The sequence below is a fragment of the Aquarana catesbeiana genome, linkage group LG07, assembly GCF_042186555.1.
Source record: "Aquarana catesbeiana isolate 2022-GZ linkage group LG07, ASM4218655v1, whole genome shotgun sequence".
Taxonomy (NCBI): domain Eukaryota; kingdom Metazoa; phylum Chordata; class Amphibia; order Anura; family Ranidae; genus Aquarana; species Aquarana catesbeiana.
In genome coordinates, this window is record NC_133330.1 from 160,986,915 (window position 1) to 161,000,980 (window position 14,066).

Below are 14,066 nucleotides of genomic sequence, written 5' to 3' on the forward strand. Positions count from 1 at the left end.
GCAGAACTTATAATTTCTTGGCCATTTTTTTAAGAGAATATGAACACACACAAAAAAAACAAAAAAAAAACAAAAAAAAAAAAAAACAAAACACACTTTCACTCATGGTTAGTGTTTGGCTGAAGCCATTTATTATCAATCAAGTTTTTTTTTTACATCAGAACAAACTACTCAAAATGACCCTGATCAAAGTTTACATACCCCAGTTCTTAATACCGTGTATTGCCCCCTTTAACATCAATGACAGCTTGAAGTCTTTTGTGGTACTTGTGGATGAGGCTCTTTAAAAAGCCTGAGATATCCTTGAGCCACTCTGGGGAGGAGACTGAGATGGCCACTCCAGAACCTTCACTTTATTCTGCTGTAGCCAATGACAGGTCAACGTGTCCTTGTGTTTTGGATCATTGTCATGCTGGAATGTCCAAGTATGTCCCATGCACAGCTTCCTGGCTGATGAATACAAATGTTTCTCCAGTATTTTTTGATAACATACTGCATTCATCTTGCCATCAGTTGTGACCAAATTTCCTGTGCCTTTGTAGCTCACACATCCCCAAAACATCAGCAATCCACCTTTGTGCTTCACAGTAGGAATGGTGTACCTTTCATCATATGCCTTGTTGACTCCTCTCCAAATGTGTAGAGTTTATGGTTGTGGCCAAAAAGCAAAAATGTTGGTCTTATCACTCCAAATGACTGTGCCAGAAGGTTTGAGGCTCGTCTTTGTGCTGTTTGGCTTATTGTAAGCGGGATACTTTGTTGCATTTGCATAGTAATGGCTTTCTTCTGGCGACTAGACCATGCAGCCCATCTTTCTTCAAGTGCCTCCTTGTACATCTTGAAACAGCCACACCACTTAGTTTCAGAGAGTCCTGTATTTCACCTGAAGTTATTTGTGGGTTTTTCTTTGTATCCCGAACAATTTTCCTGGCAGTTGTAGCTGAAATTTTAGTTCATCTACCTGACTGTGGTTTAGTTTCAACAGAACCCATCATTTTCCACATCTTGATTAGAGTTTAAACACTGCTGACTGGCATTTGCATTTCCTTGGTGTAGAATAATTATATTAATTTGGCTTTATAATCAAGATCTGTAAGTATGCAGTCTGAGTTCCCTTTTATGCTTTGACATTGAAAAAGCTCACTCAGCTCAGCATAAGAGGAATCTTGAAATAGCTAGGTTGTGTGAATGTCATCTTTGTACCAGTTGTTCTCCATGTACAGAGTTAATGACTAAAGGTCAGTAGGTCAGTGGTTTCATAGATAAGAATATACTCAGTATCTGTCATAGACTTTATTGTAAAAATCTTTTTAAAAGTAAAAACATATTATCTATAATATAGTTAGTTATTTGATATAGTTATTTAATTAGTTAGCTAGATTGAGTTTGTGTGAAGTAATATATATATATATATGTATCCAATTATAGTTTAATATGCATTTGTAAGGTTTGGTACAGAATTGCATTTCTGTAGCTTAAAGTATATCCATTACAAGAATTCGGCCATTTGGAAAGGTCATTCACCTTGAGTTTTTTTATAAGACTCTGTTGTGTGTTACTGACAATCAAAGAAGCTTAAGAGACGTGTCAGCTGTTGGCAAAGAGAATATTTAGAATAATCACGAATATGATCATTTCATATTTAGTTCTAGCTATATATGGTTATGGCTATAGCTTGCTGACTAGTAGATTTGAGTATAAAAACAGAATGACACTTCACTTCAACACACAACACAACACATGTCCTTCACACACAGAAGGACTTCACTACCTTTTCACACACATAAGGAAGGACACACGCATCCTTACACTACAGAAGACATTTTGTTTACATTAGGCCTATACACAGCCTACCTCACACACAGCTGCTAGAGCAGACATCTGACAGAGAAGCACAGACGTATCAAGAAAGTTCAAGAGATGTTTCAGCTCCAAGTTTTTGTTCCCATTATCTTTTGTTTTACTACATCAAGCTGTAAGAAGAATTTAACTTTATATATATTTTCAAGTTGTTGCCAAGTGTGACCAAATAAACTCACACTTTGTTTTAAGACAGCCTGGCTACTGAACTTTTCAACAAAACGCCTAAGACACTGTTGACATAACACGTGTTTGTGAGAAGAGAAGGTTTTTCACTCTCTATTTTTTACACTTGGATATCTTTTAAATCCCTTTCCTGTTTTATACAGTTCAACTACCTTTTTCCACAGATCCTTTGACAATTCTTTTGCTTTCCCCATGACTCAGAATCCAGAAATGTCAGTGCAGCACTGGATGAAAGATGCAAGGGTCTGTCAGGAGTCCAGAAACTCATTGACCCTTTTATTCACACACCAAACAAGCAAGCAAACAGTTCACAGGTGAGGATGGTTACCTCTAATAGCCATTCAAGCCCCTTTGTGTCAACTTGTGTGCATGTTATCAGGCCAAAATCACCATGGTATGTAAACTTTTGATCAGGGTCATTTGGTTAGTTTGTCGTCATTAGGATTTAAAAAGGAGTACACAGTTGATGGTTAGTGTTTGGCTAAAGCCATTTATCATCAATGAGTGAAAGAAAAGTTTGCATTATCATTCATATTCTCTGAAAAATGGCCAAGAAATCAAATTCTGCCAGCGTATGTAAACTCATGAGCACAACTGTTAAAAAAAAAAAAAAAAAACCCTCTCTCTCTATATATATATATATATATATATATATATATATATATATCTATATATATCTAGTCAAAAGTATTGTGACACCTGCCTTTGCACGCACATATACTTTAATGGCGTCCTAGCCCGTAGGGTTCAGTATGGAGTTGGCCCACCCTTTGCAGCTATAAGAGCTTCAAAACTTCTGGGAAGGCTGTCCACAAGGTTTAGGAGTGTTTGACCATTCTTCCAGAAGCGCATTTGTGAGGTCAGGCACCGATTGACCAGAAGGTCTGGCTCACAGTCTCCGCTCTAATTCAGCCCAAGCGTGTTCTATCAGGTTGAGGTCAGGACTTGGGGTGGAGAAACGTAACTGGCCTGGGCTTATGGTGTGGGTTTTTTTGGGGGGTTGGGCTTGGCCCCTTGGCTCCAGTGAAGGGAACTCTTAAGGTGTCAGCATACCAAGACATTTTGGATAATTTCATGCTCCCAACTTTGTGGGAACAGTTTGGAGACGGCCCCTTCCTGTTCCAAAATGACTGCACACCAGTGCAAAAAGCAAGGTCCATTAAGATATGGATGAGGTAGTTTGTGCAGGCCAATCAAGTTCCTCCACCACAGAGTCCTGACCTCAACCCGATAGAACACCTTTGGGATGAATTAGAGTGGAGACTGCGAGCCAGGCCTTCTCATTCAACATCAGTGCCTGACCTCACAAATGTGCTTCTGGAAGAATGGTCAAACTTTCCTATAGAAACAATCCTAAACTTTGTGGACAACTTTCCCAGAAGTGTTGAAGCTGTTCTAGCTGCAAAGGGTGGGCCAACTCAATACTGAACCCTACAGACTAAGACTTGGGTGCCATTAAAGTTCGTGTGTAAAGGCAGGTGTCCCAATACTTTTGACAATTATGTATGTGTACACAGTGTTATGCTAAGCCTGTACTTTAAGAGGCTCAGGCTGATAAGGATTTCCCATCTGTCTGATGCACCTGTTACAAAGGCCGCGTAATTAGATTTTAGGCTGGGTTCACACTGGTACGACAAGGCTGTTGTACGACTGTCATCCTAGTTTGCCCTGCAACAACAGTGCGATTTCTCTCTGACTTGAATGAACACGATAAGATTTTGCTCCGACTTTGAGATAGTCTGACTTGTCCTTTGACCAATCAAAGCAATCCCAATGAGCCAAATTCCTTTTACTACTGTTGTAATCACCACAAGTCGGATGGTTAAGACAAGGATTCGACTTTCATGATATTCAATGGGCTGAAGTAGGACCAAAGTCAGACCAAAGTAGTGCAGGAACCTTTTTCAAAGTCGGGCAGACTTCTGTCGGACCAGTTAAGACGGCTCTCATAGGGAATCATTGATTTAACACGTAATGCGACTTGTGCTCCCAAAGTCGGAACGCATTCCGTACCAGTGTGAACCTGGCCTAAGCTGGATAAGTGCTATTGAGAACACACATGTTCTGCAGTATAGACGGGAACAAACTGCTGTCATCACCAATATCTTCATACCCGATGCCATAATTAAATCTCCTACAACTGCAAAGAATACAAGTTTGTTGAATGCATATTCAAAGGAGCTCCAAAAGAAAACGGTTACAACGTTTGCAGCACTGATCATAGTTTATTATGTAAAGCAACATTTTCCTGGTTTATGAGCTCTTGATTCTGAACATGACCAGGCAGCAGTAAAAAGGCACTTATAATACACAGGATGAACCATTAGAATAAAGCTCATCTGAAATGAGCACCCTAAATAGGCAGTGAGACAAAAAAAAATGCATTTCAAAAACCACTTTACCAATAAATTTAGATGTGTGCAGATTAACATTTCATATAGATGGTGCAGTACAGACAGTTCTCCAGTTACATATTTATATCTTCTAGATATACAAGTATAAAAAAATACTTGGAAAAACGTGATCCATATTTATGATCAATACATTTGGTCCTTAACTAAACTCTTCCCAAACAGACAGTGGGTTCTGCCCTCTGGATACTAATCTTAAAGATAGCAAGAATAAATGCATCCAGTCAGAAAGTGGCAATAAGCAAAACTGTAAAAGGCAGCAAGAGGTTCAAAGACTGAAATTCAGAACAGTCAAGATCAAAAAGTGATACAGTGCTTAAAGTCTACAAATCCATTCTGGCTGTCACAATAGAAAGTGCACAGACATTGCCTAAAACTGTGAAACCTCTGTAACCACAAGCCATGATCGTACATATAATTACAAATCTGATGAAAGCTATGGCTTTGGTATCTTAAGGAAGACATTGTTTTTCAGTTTAAGGCCCCATTAATTTTTCCCCTAATGACAAGAGAAAAACTCCCCCTTTAACAGGCTTTGAATAATATGGCGATTTCTAAATGGCTGAGCAATTCTCCTGTATTACACAAGGGCAAGATGAAATGTGCTGGTGAAATTCTTAGTCTGTAGATTTTGCATCTCCAGAATCTGCCTTCCCATCCAGATCTTCATCAGAAGCTTCATCAACACCTTTCCTTCCAACACGTCTTGTAACAAATGGTACATCACCGCCACCACCACCACGTCTGTGCCAAAAGAGGATAAAAATTTTTTTTAAAAAATGCATGAATATAAAAACAAAAATTCTTCTCCAACTTAACTGCAATTAATTTTTAAAGTATGAAGGATGAACAGCTTTAATGTCATCAAGTTGAAGACACTCGGCGTGTTACACATTCCAAAAAAAAAAAAAAAAACAAAACACCAAAAAACTTCAAAGCACATCCAGTCAGTTATTCTTCCACAGCCCCTCCCCCAGTGCATTATCAAACACCATTCAAATATGAAATAAGGCATACAAAGTAAAGTGGGCAATAGATGATTTGAATCTCAGCTGTTCAGCAGGGACTAGCTGAGATTCAAACCATGTATGGGCAGGCTGAATGTACCAAAATTGATCCAACTTGGGTACAACCAGCCTGTTGGATTTTACATGCGATTGGCTCCATGGGAGAAATTACCCCATCAACACCAACTGTTGATGGGGAAATCATGTGATCTTCTTTAAGAATATCACTCCATCTATGGACACTGCCCGTCAAACCCAAACATGGGGATACATTGTGCGGTCATGGCATATTTAAATTCATGTCCATTGCCGTTACGGCTTAAGCAGGAGTGATATGCGGCTGAACAACCACTCGTGTAGATGGGATCTAACACTTTTGCATGGACTCAGTTTAATTTATCTGCAGAACAAGGGGATGTGCTTCAGTTAGCAGATGTCAGTAACCAGACCCAAAAAAAAAAAAAAAAAAAAAAAACCACACAACTGTAGTTTACCCTAACTTCTTCCCCCTTCAGTTATTACTTTCTTGCTTTATTCTTGCAATGATTTTTTGTTAAAATGGAAATAAGAGTAAAGAAAAAAACTTGCAATTTATTAAATCACCTTGATATGATTTGTATGCACAATGCTTTAAAAAAGGAGAGGTATGATATTTTATCTATAGTAGTCACTTTTTAAATACATACTAGTCAAAGGGAATCAAAAACAAAGTAAAGCAAACTGTTTTGTTACTTTTTAAATGTAAAAATAAAAATGGGTCTGGTCACAAAGATGCCACTACCCAGTGCCTATTTTTAATCCAAATAATGGCTATTTTACAGCAAAAAGCTTAAAATGGTCAAAAAAATTGTAGAAGGCAAAATTAAAAAGGAAGCTCCGCTCATCAAAATCTAGATAAAAAAAAAAAAAAAAAAAAAAAGTTTTCCCGCACCTCCTCAGTAAACTATAACTTAAAGGACTACTTGTGCTTATTTATCAAATGCACCAACTTTTCTGCCAATCGAAAAGGGGAGCATTTATAGAAAAGTTACGTTCAACAGTCAGCTGGCCTGTTTCCAGTCGTACAAATTTAGCATTCCTATGGTTATCGAAGTTAACCTTTGACTGCCACTGACAATGCTGGATGTGTACAGGGATGAAGGTTCAGAATGCAGGTAGTGTACATTTGGGACATTGATTGTGTGCATGTGTCACTTTATACACGTAGAGACACAGCTGCATATGCCAGCCTACACCTATTCATGTCTATGGGTGACTGTACATAGCACCAAGATGTCCCCCCGGCACCAACAGAAATTTTTACAGTAATAAGTTTGTTAATACTGAATTAAAAAAAAAAAAAAAAAATTGCACTGAAGGAAAGCATATATTAGCCTGAACCAAGACCAGGCGAATTATCAAGGCACCTGAGACTAGTGCTAAGGGATCCTTGCTGCGCACAGAAGTAGTTTGTTATTGAATCTGGAGCCTATGATTGCTACATCCTAAATCATCCATTTCAGACATGTCAGACTGAAGATGTGTTGTGGGTGAAGGGCCTCATTTCCCTTAATCCAGGTGGTGCCTGCTGATAGTCCACTTTCCGCTGCCAAGATGTGGACTGCAGGGATCACTAGACAGTTTTCTTCCATGAGATTTTCTTGTTTGCTTCCTTCAAGGCTGCACCCCGATTAGGTTTCCACACAGAACTGGGGTCCAGTGTTGCAGAGCCATCCCAACTGGTCTGAGCTCCAGGATGTTGATAGGGAACTTCCACAGGTGACTATGTTCCCTGGACCATGAGAGACTAGGACACTCCTACCCAGCCTGAATGGCTAGCATCTGTTCTCACTTTTCAGTAATCGCTAAAGAAAAAGCTTCCCTATTGTTAGAACTGAGATAGAGATCCACCAATTAGGCAATTTCTTGCTTTGCTGGACAGGAACAGGGGTAGGTCAAAAGAAGGGCTTGCATGTTTCACGTCAACAAGTTGCAGTGTTGGAAATACACCAAGTCCAGAATAAGTCGTACCATGAACAGGTTTGAAAAAAATCCTTTGAACCTGTCTTGTGGGGGGGGCACCAACTACTCCCTGGACAAGAGACGGCCAGGGCATTTTGCAAATTTGACTGTCCTTGGGCATTTTTTTGGTTGATTTGAGACCCCGTTCACATCTTGCATAGCGAGACATGCATAGGGCAGCCCATTACCTTGAATGGGCTGCCCCATGTGCGTTTGTCGCTCAAAAGTCAGCTCACGCACTTGTTTTGGTAATGTGCTTCATGCAATTGCATTTTACTGCAATGGCCACATGACAATTGTGGTAAAATCGCACCGCTTTTGGGGAGCCATGAATGGCACCCAAACTCACGTTTTGCTGCAATTTTAACCATTAAAGTGGATGTAAAACCACTCATTGCTAAACTACTGCCATAGTGCTCATCTCTAAGGATATACATGCCTCCTGCATGTATCCTTACCTGTCAAATATCTCCCGTTTGTAGCCCTGCAAAACTCCGGAGCTCAGCGGGAAGAGTCGTGACATCAGTAGACTCCCCAGCCACCTCTACACTCCCTCAGCCAATCTTGAGAGAGCTGGGGGGGTTGTGAAGTTCGAAGTAAAAAATTAGCCCAATTTTTTTATTGTGAAAGATAGTTTACTCGGCATAAAATTGACACCCAACATGTCATGCTTCAAAAATTGCACCCGCTTGTGGTCGAAAAATGTTGGACACTAAAACTCCGTTAGGCAATGTTCAAATATGTCTACAGGTAACCAGTTTTGAGTTAGAGGAGTTCTTTTGCTAGAATTATTGCTCTCGCTTCAACAATTGCAGCGATACCACGAGTGTGGTTTGAACACCGTTTACATATGAGTGCGACTTAGCACAGCGAAGCTGGCCCCCCTACAATCAGCACAAATAAAAACTTAAGTGTGTTACTTTAGTGCTACGTTTGTGCTGTTTTGTGCCGTAAAAATTTACATTTGTGCCGCTTTTATTTTTAAAATAAAAGCAATTGTTTTTTCCAGACCATGACATCACCTAGCCCCCCTACAAACGCCCAAATGACACAAAACTGGTCTCGTTGGTTAGAACTAAGTTTGTGCTGCTAAAAATTCCATTCTCCTTTTTATCATTTTTGCGTTAATGATTAAAGGTCACTCAGCCCCCCTACAACGCTCAAATGATACAAAACTGGTCTCCTTGGTTAGTGCTACATTTGTGCTGCTAACATTTCCGTTCTATCGTTTTCGCGTTTTTAATGATTTATTAAAGGTCACCAAAGGTCAGTCAGCCCCCCTACAACGCCCAAATGACACAAAACTGGTGTCGTTGGTTAGTGCTACATTTGTGCTGCAAAAATTTTTATTTGTGCTGTTATGGTTTAAGTTATAAGTTTTTTTTTTTTTTTTTTTTCAAACCCACTCACTTTTCCCACCCTACAATCAGCACAAAAACTCAAGTGCGTTTCTTTAGTGCTACATTTGTACTGTTTTGTGCTGTTTAAATTTATGTTCTATCTTTAGCTCAGCGAAGCTGGCCCCCCTACAATCAGCACAAATAAAAACTCAGGTGTATTTCTTTAGTGCTACGTTTGTGCTGTAAAAATTTACATTTGTGCTTTTATTTTTAAGATATTAGCAATTGTTTTTTCCAGACTATGACATCACCTAGCCCCCTAAAACAGCCAAATTGCACAAAACTGGTCTCGTTGGTTAGTGCTACGTTTGTGCTGCTAAAATTTCCGTTCTTTTATAGTTTTTTGCGTTATTAATGATTTAACAACCAGTTGCCGACCGCCTAACGCAGATATACTGCGGCAGAATGGCACGGGCAGGCAAAATTACGTACCTGGTACATTATTGCCTTCCCGCGGGCGGGGGGCCCGATCGGACCCCCCCCCGGTGCCAGAGGCGGTCGGCTCGAGTTCGCGGGCGATGAGAGGTGAGGGGGAGGCCATCCATTGTTGGCCACCCCCTCCCGGCGAATGAAAATGCTTCCCCTCCCTCTGTAATGTAAACAGAGGGAGGGGAAGTTAGGTCATCCCTCGAGCTGGTCTTTTTGATCCGGGGCCAAGGAGAGAAGACATCAATGTAAGTCTGCACAACACTACACTGTCAGTAGAACACGCCAGGCACACTTGTCACCCCCCTGTCACACTGACACCAATAGCAGTTTTTTTTTTTTTTTGCCATTGGTGTCAGTTTGTGACAGTTATAAGTGTTAGGGCAGTTAGGTTAGCCCCCTTTAGGTCTGGGGTACCCCCTAATAAAGGTTAACCCGTGATCACCCCCCGTCGCCAGTGTCGCTAAGCAATCGTTTTTCTGATCGCTGTATTAGTGACACAGGTGACGCTAGTTAGGGAGGTAAGTATATAGGTTCGCTGTCAGTGTTTTATAGCGACAGGGACCCCCATATACTACCTACTAAAGGTTTTAACCCCCTGATTGCCCCCTAGTTAACCCTTTCACCAGCGATCACCGTATAAGTGTTACGGGTGATGCTGGTTAGTTGGTTTGTTTTTTATAGTTTATTATAGTTTTAGGGCACCCGCCGTTTATTACCTTATGAAGGTTTAACCCCCTAATTGCCCGGCGGTGATATAAGTTACGTTTTTAGGGTCAGATAAGGTCTGCGTAGCCCCAGGCAGAGTCAGGCTAGCGCCAGTACCGCTAAAACCCACGCACGCAGCATACACCTCCCTTAGTGCTATAGTATCCCCCAAAAAAACGCAGTGTTAGCGGGATCAGCCCAGATACCTGCTAGCACCTGCGTTTTGCTCCTCGGCCCAGCCCAGCCCACCCAAGTGCAATATCGATCGATAACTGTCACTTACAAAACACTAAGCACACATAACTGCAGCGTTTGCAGAGTCAGGCCTAATCCCTGCGATCGTTAACAGTTTTTTGGTAGCGTTTTGAATCAGTCACTAACAGTCAGGAGCTTTTTTGCCTGTCTCACTAGTGTACCCCTAAATTTAGAGCCCAAAATGGCAAATCGAAGGTACACTAGTGAAGAGGCCTACACGTTTCTGAGCATGACAGATAGTGAAGAGGAAGTCACTCATCTGTCAGATTCAGGCTCAGAATACGATCCTGTAGAGGACAGCGGCTCCATGACAGATAGCTCTGACGACGGAGTTGTGGTCCCTGCTAAGGTCAGGCGTACCAGACCCCAAACTTCTTCTGTCCTTGAAGTGCAAGAACCGCAGGACTCTCGTATGAAGCAGAGAAGTACTAGTGCAGCTATTCCTTCTGGTGAACTGGCAAGCACCAGCGGCCTAGTACACCCTGGTCGTACATCCAGCAATGCAGTAACACCTGGTGACGTGGCGAGTCCCACAGGTGCAGTTCAAGCTGGCGAGGTGGCAAGCACAAGTAGTGTCCCGCTGCCACCAAGAAGACGACAGGCCCGTCGTGCCCATAGTGCCCTTCCTGCTGCATTCGCCAATCCAAATTGGGTACCCACCACTTCTGCAGCGCCCGTACTTCCCCCCATTCACTGGCCAACCCGGAATTCAGGTGGAAACAGTTGATTTTACGCCACTGGATTTTTATTTGCCGTTTTTCACCGAAGATCTCTTTAGATCTATTGTGGACCAAAGCAATTTGTACGCTGGTCAACACATCGCTGCTAATCCCCAGTCCTCCCTTGCCAGAGATTGGAAACCAATTACGGTTTCTGAATTTAAGATCTTTCTGGGCCTTTCCCTCAACATGGGAATTAATAAAAAGAGTGAGTTGCGGTCATATTGGTCCACTGACCCAATTTACCATATGCCCGTGTTCTCTGCTTCCATGGCCAGGGCACGATACGAGCAGATTTTGCGGTTCATGCACTTCAACAACAATGAACTCTGTCGTCCTCGTGGAGACCCTGGATACGATCGGCTCTACAAAATTCGGCCCTTCATAAACCACTTCAACCAACGTTTTGCAGACTTGTTTACCCCCCATCAAGTTGTCTGCGTTGATGAGTCCCTGATTAAATTTTCTGGCCGCTTGTCATTCAAACAGTACCTTCCCAGCAAGCGTGCCAGATACGGGGTCAAGATGTATAAGCTCTGTGAAAGGGCCACAGGCTATACATGTAGATTTATGGTTTACGAGGGCAAAGATAGTCACGTAGAGCCGACAAACTGCCCTGACTACATAGGAAGCGCTGGCAAGATAGTGTGGGACTTGGTGTCACCCTTATTCGGAAAGGGGTACCACTTGTACATGGACAATTACACGAGCGTGCCACTTTAGCCACCTTTTTGATCATCAGATTGGAGCATGTGGCACCGTGCGACCTAATCGCCGGGGCTTTGCCCAGCGGCTTGTAGATTCCCGTCTTAGGCTGGGGGAGAGAGCCTGCTTGAAGTGTAATAACGTGCTCGCTATGAAGTGGAGGGACAATAAGAATGTTTTCGTTCTTACCTCCCTTCATGCAGACACGACGGTCCAAATTACTACGGCGACTGGTGTTGTGGAGAAACCCCTCTGTCCACGAATATAACCTTAATATGGGAGGGGTGGACCTCAACGACCAGTTGTTGGCGCCGTACCCAATTGCCCGTAAGGCCAGAAGCTGGTACAAAAAAGTGTCTGTTTATTTCAATTGGCTTTGCTGAACGCTCATGTGCTATACAGAGCTTCAGGACGGACTGGATCCTTTCTTAAATTCCAGGAAGAGATCGTCAGAGCCCTTCTCTTTCCAGACGGTGCTCCACCTCACCTTCCCCAACCAAATGCAGTAAGCCGGCTGCATGAGAGGCATTTTCAATATGTCCTCCCGAGTACCCCTACCCAACGAGCCCCCCAAAAAAGATGTCGTGTCTGCAGCAAGCACGGATTTAGGCGTGACACCCGGTATTATTGTCCCTTCTGTCCTGACAATCCTGGTCTTTGCATGGGTGAATGTTTTGAACGCTACCATACACTAGTTGAGTACTAGCGTAGGGTACAGCACTGCACAGACTAGGACACACTTTCACAGGGTCTCCCAAGATGCCATCGCATTTTAAAGAGACCCAAACCTGGTACCAGTTAAAGTTACAAAAAAAAAAAAAAACCACCACAAAAAATATATAAAATAAAAAAAAAAAACAAAAAATAGTTGTCGTTTTATTGTTCTCTCTCTATTGTTCTGCATTCTATACTGCAATGTGTTTTTATCATGTTTGCTTTATAGGTATGCAATTTTTTTATACTTTTTTTTATTGTTAACCACTTTTTTGTTTTCAGGTACGCCATTCAGCTGCAGAGCGGATTTATTTATCTTGACAGCAACAGCGTTTGCTCCCACGGTACATAAAGCCGTGACTCCAGCGCTGTCGGAGGTGATTTCACCACCACAGTTACATACTTCAGCATATATGCCGAAGCGTGGGGGCAGCAGTGGGTGGAGGAGCGATTTGCTCCTGCCTTTTGCGGGAGGATGCCCCCATGCTTCGGCATATATATATATTTTAGGTAGGCACAGGTTGTGTTAAATGTTTTATTTTTTACTATTTTTTTTGTATTTGCTTTGCAGGTATGGTAAGTATTACTGTTATACTGTAATGTTACTTTGTTTTTTTGTTAACCATCATTTGCTTAGCAGGTACGCCATTCAGTTGCAGCGCGGATTTATTTATCTTGACAGCAACAGCGTTTGCTCCAACGGTACATAAAGCCGTGACTCCAGCGCTGTCGGAGGTGATTTCACTACCACAGTTACATACTTCAGCATATATGCCGAAGCGTGGGGGCAGCAGAGGGCGGAGGAGCGATTTGCTCCTAACTTTTGCGGGAGGATGCCCCCATGCTTCGGCATTTATATACGGTGCATGTATGCCCATCATTAGAAGTGGGTAGATGAAGGGAGGTATTCTAATGGTAGGCATACCCACCGATCAATATCTTTTTTTCGTTCCGCCCACAGGCTGCATGAAAAAAAAGTTTACAATATATGCCCAACAAGGACCAGCAACTTACTGGTATGTTGCTGGACTTCTGAGTGGTTATACCAGAATGATGCCTGCAGGTTTAGGTATCATTCTTTTCAGCCAGCGGTCGGCTTTCATATAAAAGCAATCCTAGCGGCTAATTAGCCTCTAGACTGCTTTTACAAGCAGTGGGAGGGAATGCTCCCCCCCACCGTCTTCCATGTTTTTCTCTGGCTCTCTGTCCCAACAGGGAACCTGAGAATGCAGCCGGTGATTCGGCCAGCTGACCATAGAGCTGATCAGAGACCAGAATGGCTCCAAACAGCTCTATGGCCTAAGAAACCGGAAGCTACGAGCATTTCATGACTTAGATTTCGTCACTACCTATTGCTATCATAGGGGATATTTACATTCCCTGAGATAACAATAAAAATGATTTAAAAAAAATTAAAAATGAAAGGAACAATTGAAAAATAAGATAAAAAAATCAAAAAAACAAGAAAACAAGAAAAAAAAAACCACCCCTGTCCCCCCCTGCTCTCGCGCAAAGGCGAACGCAAGCGTCGGTCTGGCGTCAAATCTAAACAGCAATTGCACCATACATTTGAGGTATCACCGCGAAGGCCAGATCGAGGGCAGTAATTTTAGCAGTAGACCTCCTCTGTAAATCTTAAGTGGTAACCTGTAAAGGCTTTTAAAAATGTATTTA

General features: G+C 42.1%; 1 protein-coding gene across 1 annotated transcript in view; it reads right to left on the reverse strand.

Annotated features, from left to right (window-relative positions):
• Window positions 1-4,251: 4,251 nt before the first annotated feature.
• MYH9 (myosin heavy chain 9) overlaps window positions 4,252-14,066 on the reverse strand; it is a 163,461-nt gene continuing 153,646 nt past the window's right edge. Inside the window, 1 exon segment of the mRNA XM_073592809.1 lies at window positions 4,252-5,201. Within this exon segment, the coding sequence (XP_073448910.1) occupies window positions 5,075-5,201 (127 nt within the window). The 3' untranslated portion in view covers window positions 4,252-5,074.